The 10,459-nt window shown below is 46.7% G+C and overlaps 1 protein-coding gene across 2 annotated transcripts in view; it reads right to left on the bottom strand.

Annotated features, from left to right (window-relative positions):
• Positions 1-566: 566 nt before the first annotated feature.
• UBTD2 (ubiquitin domain containing 2) overlaps positions 567-10,459 on the bottom strand; it is a 52,480-nt gene continuing 42,587 nt past the window's right edge. The window contains exons 3-4 of one of the 2 annotated variants that reach the window (XR_005839615.2): positions 5,093-6,495; positions 567-1,247 (exon numbers count right to left, since the gene is read on the bottom strand). Coding sequence is in view for 1 of the 2 variants with exons in the window: in XM_429403.8 (XP_429403.3) it covers positions 6,098-6,495 (398 nt within the window). In the remaining variant the exon portion in view is untranslated. Of the gene's footprint in view, positions 6,496-10,459 lie in introns of both variants that reach the window. The other variant, XM_429403.8, reaches the window with a different exon arrangement.

Here is a 10,459-nt window from a genome sequence, read left to right as displayed (position 1 = left end):
CTGCGTTTGTTCCTTAAGGCATGGCATTCCCACTGCTACTTTTATTTTTAAATGCAGGAAAAGAAGAATTTCTCTTTTTCTGTTTTCAGTACAGGAAATTTCGTACAGCATTTCCAACTCAGAGAAGGTCAACGATGGTTTGCTCTCAGTGGCAGATGTTCCCTTGGTTAAAAAAAAACCCATGTAATTTAACAGCCTAAACACAACCTACTTGTGCTTTGCCATTGATTAAAAATGTGCACGCACTGCTGCCATACGTCAGCCAAGGAACGGAGGTACAACAGAAACACGGAATGCATTGGAAGTGACCTGACGTTCACAGCATCTTTATGGGGGCCGGGAGTTCTTCACTGACCGAATGAGGCAGGGAAGGGGAAAAAGCTAAAACGCGTGTTTTACACAGCTCTATGTTTGATTCCAAAAGACCCTATAAAAATGACAAGGGGAGAAAATAAGAAAGGTCACATCGCTGGGATCCCCTTGTCCCGGCTGTGCTGGAACGACGTGCTCTCCATATGGACGCTTCCTTGTTACGTGGCACACACAAACAGACCGCATACAAAAGGTTTTACCATAAAAATGAAGATATTTATTCAAGAAGTACAAATCTGATGGTACCAGCCATCTTTGAAAGCCATTACCATGAGGCAGAGAGGACACAAACCGAAGTCTCTTGCTCAGGACATGTGAAAGTGTCTTACAAATCTCCAGCTAATGCCGTCATTCCAATCATTGCTCGAAAGCCACCTCTGCTTTTTAGACATTCCCTGGACTTGAGAGGCACTAACAGGGTTTTTATTACAAGACCAGTTAGTTATTTTAATAAAGCCATCAGCTAAGAATTAATTTGTTTTAATTTTTCTTTGTCTCCAGCCTTTAACTGGACTCGAATTTCCTAAGGAAACGAACTTTGAGATGGGCAGGTGCAGAATTTCTGGAGCTCAAGGTGAACTGAGAGTTTTAAGGCAGGAGTCAGGATTTTAAGTTCTCTATTTGCCCCATGGCTCTGATCAAATGGTTACCGTCTGTAAAATATACAAATATGCAGTTCTACCGGATAAATACCCAACAAGTGGTCCTGCTGGAACACACTTCTTCACGGAGAGTCCAGTGGACACATCTATGACAAGTCTCAAAGTCCACAGAACGAAGCCCACTGGCTGAACACATCCCATCTTCTGACTGCTGACGTCTGTAGGCTCGGTGCCATGCCACGTCTGCCATGGAAGGAGCTCCATCTCCATCTCCTATGAACAAGAGCAACACACACATGCGGCTACAAAGCATCTGAATGGATGAAGCGTAGAAGAGGAGAGCCATCGGCAGAACAGAGCAGTCAAAAACTCTATGAAAATGGAAGTCTCAAAGCAGGCAGACTTGTATATACAGTCAGTGACCAACAGAAGCATTGTAGCTGCAGATATAAAGCAGGACATTCATCTTCTTTGGGAGAAGACAGAAGCACAGCTGCTGAGTTTAGCTCAAACACTTCCTACAAGGGTTAACTCGCAAGGCAGACCACCGCCATCTCAGGGATGTGAGGTTTTTGTTTTGTCCAAGCAAGTCTGCAGAGCGTAGGAAGCTCATCCCCCATCCCCAAAGCAACTCTGCAGTAACTCCTTTCTCAGAATCCCTCTCCATGCTGTCCCAGGGAGCACGAGCTGCCCGAGAGCTGCCAGCTGGGAGGGACTGGGCTTACGGGGAAGTGGTGAAGGGCGAAGGAAGAAAGCCCCTTTCCAACAGAGCCTCCTTTTATTTAACAGAACGAGATCTGAGCAGCGTAGTGAAAAAGCCAACAAAAATCCTTCATTTCCCACCCTCCCCCCCTCCCCCCCCAACATTAACATGATCTGCAAAAGGTGCAGGGAGTCTGGAAGGTATTTACAGTGACACAGAAGAGAGTTTGTAGGATATAGATCAGGAGTCAGAAATGTCGCTACCTCTTGTGTCTCTGAACAAGACAGAGATGGAGAAATGTACAGCATTCAGTTTGCCAACGCTTACACAGCTAAAATGCTTTCAAAACCCCGTGGCTAAAAGCATCCCGCCGTTGCAACAAACCGGGATCTTTAATAGTATGGTTGAACTTTTTACATTACTAACAATAGATATATATGCAGAAGCACGTCATACTACAGCAATACTTTTGTCAATTGGCCATCTGCTCTACTGCTACTCGCACTGCACGTGTTGCCTTGTTGCATCAACGAATCCCACCCCTCTCCTCCCCATGCCAACCTGTGAGCTCGCTGTGGAAGGCAAAGAGGAGCTGCGCTCTGTCTGGTTGATGAGTTCATTTGTCGTGTTGTTTCTATTATTTCAGCATTTCTGTGGCTATTAAAAACCCAACTCGTTACACAGCTGATTCACGTCAGTAAGTCTTCCCAGCTCCAGAGGATAAAGGTTTCCAGAAAACTAAGAAGAATATTCATAGTGCAGTTATTCCCAGCTGTGTCCTCTGTACGGGACGCTAATACACAGCCACGCACAAGCAGCCAGTGCAGTGAACTGGGCTTTGAGGTGCAGGGCACCATGCAGGAGTGCTGCCAGTTGGCTGTGGAAGACCCTGAGCACCCAGCTGCAAGCACCCGCCGTCCTGCAGCTCCCAGCAGGCAGTGTTCCTGTCCTTTGCATTCCCTGCTGCCCAGGAGAGTGGGCATTTACTGGTTTGTCACTTCTGGGTCAGACAGAAGCAACAAGAGGGTAGAAAAATCTGAAGCACATCAGACAGCAAAAAATGTCATCTACTGGCTCAACTTGTGGCCGGAGTTGATCAGGAATGACACACAGGGCTGACAGGCTCAACAAAAAACAACCCAGAGTCCTATTTCTCCTCACTTGTGTGCACCTGGCATTGCAGTTCGTGATTGTGTGCATCACCAAAGTTGCTGCATCACCCATCCCGGCACAGCCCAGGCTGCCAGCAGCACTGAGCTCACTGCTCAGCGTGTGCCCACACCGCCACACACACAGGCAGCACTGGCAGGTTCCTCTCATCCTCCCCATGTGAGCAACCACAGACCTGCCCCTGTCCCACTCCTCCTGGGGCTGTGAGCTGAATGGCATTTCAGCGTTTGGTTGGACTTGCTGCAGCCATGCCTCCCCTGCTCTGCACTGGAACAAGCCCTTCCCTCTGCCCTGCTCCGGTAACCATCACGAGTTCCATGCGAACCCAACCTGGGTCCCCTACACCGGCATTGGCACTGCAGACCACCTTGGAGCACAAAGACAAAGCATTCTGCAGACAGAAGTGACTGTTCTCTCAATGCATACTGCAGCCCCCAGGAATATACAAGGGATAAGTTAGTCAACATGCTGTATGCTTTCCTTACTGATTTTTATTTTATATATATATATATATATTTGCAACTTGGAATTCTTTTCTCATGTAAATCTTGTAAAATTTGTTTCCAGCAGGGTATGTGCTAAGCACATTTGCCGTTTCATAAAGAAGAAATGAAAAGATTTCACTGCCACCTGTAAAAACATTTCTACCACTGAATTTCTGTCAGTTCTGGCTGTGTGTGGTCAGGAGAGGGGAGAGGCTGTCGGAGAACACAGCACCTGCACCAACCAGTCCTCTGTTGTGCTCAGAGCGCACACATGACACAGCCTTCACACCACCACTTTGCACCCTGCCAGAAAAACAGTTAACACAAAACACGATCATCTGGTACAGCATAATGCAACTGATGCCATTCTAAGAGGGGCAAGAAGGGAAGAACGAAGTCTCTCAGCTCCCACATGGTCTGATCTCAAAAGCTGGACGTGGTGGCAACTGCCTGAATGAAAACAAAATTAAAAAACCCCTCCAAAATACATCCTTCTAGTGTTCACAGTTTCAGAAACGTCACGCTGGTTTTAGCTTTGCTCTCTCTTAATAACCCATCATAATTTCCCCTTTCCAGAAAGGACTGGAGGGAAAGGAACATTCATATGTAGATGTACAATTAGCCTGACACGACAAGTAGAGCCTTCCTGGCACAAAGCAACCCCTTGACCAGTGAAAAATCAAAGAAAGTTGAGTTGTTTATATACCAAATAACTATTTTTCCCTCTGGAATGCAAAAGATTTGGCTGCAAAACCCCAGTATAAGAAAGCACACTTGTCATAAAAACTCCACAATAGAAAACTGCTGTCCTAGATTAGTATTTATCAGCCTTGATTTAATCTTTAAAAAGAAAAAAAAACCCACAAATAAACAAAAAAGTGAAAAACAAGTCACTTGGGTGCTTATGAGAACAGGAAACTGATTTTCCTTTACACAGCTCTGTCACTACGCTTCCATCACCCTGCACAAAACTGGGACTTAAGGAGCTGTAAGGAAATCTTACTGTACAACACAGGGACAAAAATGAAAGCTACTGTGAAATAGAGAAGAAATGCACATAAAATGTGGATCTGTTTTCCAAGAGGTGAAAGTTGGCTGCACCTATTACCTGCATCTGCTTCCATCTGTTGGGTAAGACTTGCGATGATGTACCACGGTCCTTCTGGCTCTGCAGTGATATTTGTGGAGCAAGAAACTCCCTCAGAGCCAGACAAACGGAGTGCTATGCAATTAATCGGGTTTCAAATGGCCAATCCTAGCCCAGCAGTTTCACCAGCAGATGAGTAAGAGCTGAGATAACTGTAGGTTGAGATCGCAGATTCAGAGTGGGAAGGCAGAAATCAATGAAAAAAAAAATCAAACCTGGCCAGCGTGTCGGACCTTCCAAGTGATTTCACTGATGGCTGAAAAAACAAGCAAACTAGAAATGAAGTTTAAAAGGAGCAGTGGATTTGATCTCAAGCAAAGGCATTGCCAGACAAGCCTGAGGAAGAGAGCGCATCTCTACCCAAGGTAACCGATGATCAGATTCTTCCCCCCCAGATATATTTGTCTGATTCAGATTTCTGAGACTAGAAAAGGATTTGTCATTTGCCACAAGGGCTCCTCTTACATTCTGAAGGGAAAGTGTTGTTGATTGGACACCGCAGCTACACTCTGGGCTGCTGCTGTGTGTTGGTGAGGATATCTCCAGATCAAGAATGACTGCTGCTTCAAATGACATAGGAAAAGCTGAAACTTGTGTGCTTTTGTGTTCTTACCATTTTCCACATGGAGCCCTCCAGAACGGAGCAGGGGAGGCTGCAATCCATTGCATTTGGGTGTAACTGCACTTAACCTATTGCAGCAGGCACACCGGTGCCACCAGACAACAGTCATGCACCTCATCCTTAATTGCAGACCAGCACGCCACTCCTCCTAGCTAGCTTGTTCAAAGTCTGTTTTAATGCTCTGAGTGCTGTACAGTACTGCGGCAGGCACATACCCGGGTGCCAGTCAGCCAGTAAACTTCAGGCAAAGTCAGTCTTGTAGGTTTACAGTACAGTACGTGAGAGTATACTTTCACGAAGTTATTGCCTAAGGCCCCAGCAGGCTGCGTCCCCAGCGCTGGCACCCGCAATGGCACAGGACTGCATTGCCACCTCGGAATGTACAATTGCATGGGCTGAGCACAGCAGGAGCTGCCAGAAGGACAGTGACTGAGCCCCAGCCCCACTCCCTGCCCAGGGCTGGTGGTGCCTTGGCAACCCCCGGATGAAGCCGTGCATTGGGATAGCCAGCAAGATCCCCACAACACACAGCGGGACCTACGCAGGGCGGCTGCAAGTCTTGGATGAACTGTAGGTGGTGCTGATATGAAATATCCATTTTTTTATTTTTTAAATAAAAGTGCTCTCTTACTCTTGTTCCGTGGATCAGGACACCACCTACAGTTTTAAGGATCATTACATGCTTTTATTGTTTAAGAGAAAGACAACCTTGCCCTCCCTCTATGCACGCCCTCCCTTTTCCCTTCCCTTTCCCACTCCTTTCTTTGCCCTCACCCTTTGCTTTTTGCTGCTGTGTTAAATATGAGATCAGGCAAACCCCAAAGGCCAGTTTACATTTTTATGTTTTGTTTTTGCAGATCTCCATCACAGATGGAATTTTTGCTGGTCAATTCTTGGAACCAATCCATTAGCAGGACAAAACGAAAGAAGACAGGGCAGTGAAAACCAGTCCCACGACAGAGAGGGAGAGAAGGAGAATCGATAAACAAGCAGAAATCAGTTTTCCACCGGGGTTGGGTTTGCTAAGGGCTGGCTCACAATGACTTGCACCACGTAGTCCTTTGGGATTTTCAGCTCCTCCAGTTTCATTTTGTCTGCGAGTGGCCGGCCCGAGAAGAACCAGCGTTGGCTGCCGGGCTCCACTCCCTCCACCGCGTGCAGCCGCCTCTTCATGTGGTACACGGTGTCCATGCTGCGGACCATGAGTTTGAGGTCTTTGCCTGTGGACAGGCGCAAACGGAGCTGGCATTCATGCCCTGAGTTGGGCGGTGGGTCGGGGATGTCCAGAGTCTCCAGGTCGCCCTTCTCCTCGATCATGTTGATGGGCGGAGCGAGGCAGTAGACGGGGAGCTGGTACCGGTTGCCCAGTTCATCGTAACACTCTGTAAGAGCACCTTGAGGGGTAAGAGAACAGGAAACAGTGAGCGTGGATGTGTTTTGTGTTTAAAACTGAAGCAGTCACACTTTGGAGCATTAAACCCCACTGTTACAGCACTAATTAAGCCTCACTCGAGGTCTTAAAGGATCAACCTTGAGTTCTCATTAGGAACTGCTTCACCTTGTTTCCACGTGGAAACTTAGGGTTGAATTGAAGCACTCTCCCAAACGCACCCAACCCTCCAGACAGAGCCGATAAACTTCAGGAGCAGCAAGAAGAGATGGAGTGAGCCGTACTCTACATGAGCCACGTAAAAGAGCATTTTGCTGGCAGCACAGCCTGATATTTAGGGCATACAAACGTCCAGAAAATACTACTGGGATGAATTACATGATCCCAAACATGAGTTATGAAAAGACAAAATGGCAAAGACTGGAGGCAAAAGACCACTATGAAAAAAAAAGACTTTGTAACTTCTCAAACGTTCAGAAATAGCTGAAATGGTTTCATACGGGCTCTATGTTTCAGTGCTCACTGCCAGAGAAAACAAACACAGCCACCCCAGCTGGACAACTCCGCGCTTCCGAACGGAGCACGGTGTCATTGCCGGAGCACTGACACGTGGCACACATGGAACCAGAGCAGATTTAAAGCAGTCCCACATCCCCGTAGTGTCAGGAGTCATTTCCATCTCCTCAGACTCCTGAGAGGTTTCCCAGGATAACCTGGCTGTTGTTATAAAAGATGGGGAACTGCTGTGCTGCCTTGCATACGGCACATCCTTCCCTGCTGAAGTCATACCACACACATGAAACAGCTCAAGAACGACGACTCTTGCAGAATTAATAAATGCAAGCGGATCATTTTTAAACACGGTATGAAACACACCCTTTACAAAGGCATTTCAAGAGCTACCTCGGAAAAACAGCAGCACGTTTTTCTAACATCCTATGATTGCAAAGTCAGAAGCCAAGAAATGAGCCCCGCTACGCACGGCACACGTCACTGCCTGCAGCGAGCCAGGGAAATGGGATGCCAAGGGAACTGCATCCCCGCCACAACAGAAATCCCTTCTCAGTGGAGTTAAAAATAAAACAGATATTCCCACTCCAAGGAAATGCCTCCCCAGTGCCTTGGGTTTACCTGCTGCAGCGGATTTCCACATTTTTGCCCCTAGAGGGGGCACATTCACTTGCAACATTATCCATCCTTTTGTGGCCGGAGCCTTTGAAGGGAAGCCAAGTCCCTGAGATACAGAATAGTTAAAGGCTTTGACTCGGCACTCCTGCACACAACAAACACCCAACTGCTCCTTGTTAGAAATGATGGCTTCGGGTTTTTTTTTTCCTTGGCTGGAGGCTTCTTCGTGTTGACAGTGGGCTGCCTTTAACTCTGCTGTTTGATCAGCAAAATGGGCGCACTGTAACGTCTGACTTGGGGATATGCTGTGACACTCCCTCCTGTGCTGAATATGTGCTGTCTTTTAGACAGATGGGCCCCCCACTTTTTAACCATTTTTTTCGTTGATGAAAACACACAGAGGAAATGTTTGGCTAAAGTATCAGCCACTTGTGGGGACCTTCTGCTTGTACCAGTAGCACCAAGGCTGCCGTGCTGTGCTATTTATTGGGAAAACAAAGCAAAAAAGGAAATTTGGAGAAATAGGGCACTCAGTGCAGCCTTGTATCATTTACGAATGTCCGAGCAAACCAGCCTGATCAAAACTGTGTTGGCTCCAGAGCTCTCAGGATACTTTGTGTGTGATTTATGTAGTAAGGCCTGAAGTCCTCAGCCTTCAGCTTTAAAGCGTTCCTTTCCTTCTGTACACCTCATCAATTTCGTAAATGGTGCAGCACTGAGTTCTGGATCGTGGCTCACAGAAACAAGCAGACAGTTTGCTGCTGAAAGAGAAAAAGAGAGAGAGCCAAACCCCAACACTTTTTAAACTTAGCTACTGCAGCTAAAATTGTATCGCTCCTTAAAAGCCATGCATTTCAACAAGAGTGTCCCTGTTTTAGAGAAGCATATCCAAGAGCTCATTTCAAACACAATGGAGTAAGCTGGCTGTGGAATTTATTCATCGTTTACATCCTTGCCCAGCTGAACTAACATCAAGGTCAAAGCATATGCTATAAACATTCGATTGCTAAATCATCAGATAAGTCATATTCTAAAAATCCTATGAAAGAGCAGCCAGCTTGGAGTTGTGGGTGTGTGTTTTTAGGTTTGTTTTTCTTGTTCTTCAAGACACCGCAGAGGAAACCTCGTGCAATACAAACTGCACAGCACTATCACAGAAGCACAGCCTCATAGAATGGGCTGGGTTGGAAGGGACCTCGGAGATCACCCAGCCTCAACCCCTGCCGTGGGCCGGCTGCCCCCCACCAGCTCAGGGTGCCCAGGGCCTCATGCATGGCCTTGGGTACCTCCAGGGATAGGGGCTATCCTAGGTTGACCATCAGCTTATGACAAATTGCAAATGTCACAAGCTACCATAGACCTTGCCAACAAACACCCAGTTCTTCTCTCTTGTTGTTAAAAATACTCCAGACTCTTGAGCCATATCACATTCAAAACATGGAGCAGGATGTGAAGTGGACACATGGATTAAGGCACAGAATCAGTCCACTGCAAGCAGAGCCTTCATTTTATGGCTGTGCACCTATGTCAGACCCATCTGCAGGAGCCGAGTGGGACAAGCACAGCTCGGTGGTTGTGAGGCTTTTGGCTGTGACTTCTGGAGAGGGTCGGGCTACACTGACAACCCTTAAAATGTTGTAAATGCCTCAAAGGCAGTGTGTGAAGAAGCATCATGTTGGTTGGAGTCCAAAAGCTAAGGGAAGGCTGAATGCATTTACCAGAAGGCACGGTGAGTTCGGAGCTATTTTAAGCAATGCTTGCAAATGCAAATTGTCGGAGAGAAGACGAGAAGGCGAGCGTGTTGCCCGCAGGAGTGCTCCCATCAGTGCAGCCAGACAGAGCTCCCACCCAGACCGTGCAGTGAGCCCTGCCCAGAGCACAGCCAGCAAACGCCTGAGCTGCAGCCCCCCAGTAATGCCACTGCCGTAAGTCAGAAACGTTCTGAGCCCTCCTGCATAATGCACCAGCTTGGGTCACTGAAGTTGTTCAGCACAAAAGGACACAGAAAAGAATGTTGAGCTCTCATGAGAAAACAGAGAGAATGCAAAAGAATATATGTATTTTTAAGGTTTCCCTGTTACCCAGGCAACAAGGGCCCCCAGCAGCCAGCCACGGCACAGAAAGGATGCAGCTCCTTCAGCAGGAGAAGTGATCGCTGCTCATGTGAAAGATCACAGCGTTACAGAAGGGTTTGACAGCAACAGCCAGGAGAGGACAGAGCAAGCATATCGATGCCGTGAATACACAGCGAATACTCAAGTATATGGACAGCTCTCTGGATGCTAGTATGACTTCAATAACCTGCACAGAGTACCCAGGCAGCAATACGAAGAACTGCCTTTGAGCAGAGCCAATGATTAGAAGTAAAAAGCCACTAAAACCATAAGCCTCTCCAATGCTAGAAACACAGTGTAGTATTTTTGTTCTTGTGTTGTTTTTCTTAAATAAATTAAATCATATAAAATAATGATATATTAATATATATATTATATTTATATATTATTTAATATAAAATAAACTATATATTAAATATATAAATATTGCCACCCAGGTAGGAGACAGCCTGATAGTTCTGGGCAGAAAAGTTAGCAGATGTGATCCTCCAGCACACAGAAGTGGAACATCCCCAAACGACTTGCTGTGCAGGCTGTAAGAGGTTGCTTTCCTAAGATGTGGATGTTTTTCTGGAAAAGTCCTGAGCAGCTCAGAACTCGGACATACTTCCACACGTGCATGCACCAGCAATTAAACAGACCCAAGCAGCACACATTCAATCTTTTCTAAGCGTTACTGAAATTAGTTGACATGACCACATTCATTCAGAAACATGGGAAGCCTTA

Source organism: Gallus gallus, chromosome 13, assembly GCF_016699485.2.
Source record: "Gallus gallus isolate bGalGal1 chromosome 13, bGalGal1.mat.broiler.GRCg7b, whole genome shotgun sequence".
NCBI classification, from domain to species: Eukaryota; Metazoa; Chordata; class Aves; order Galliformes; family Phasianidae; genus Gallus; species Gallus gallus.
The sequence above is the reverse complement of the archived record's forward strand: the minus strand, read 5'-3'. Positions and strand labels throughout refer to the sequence as shown.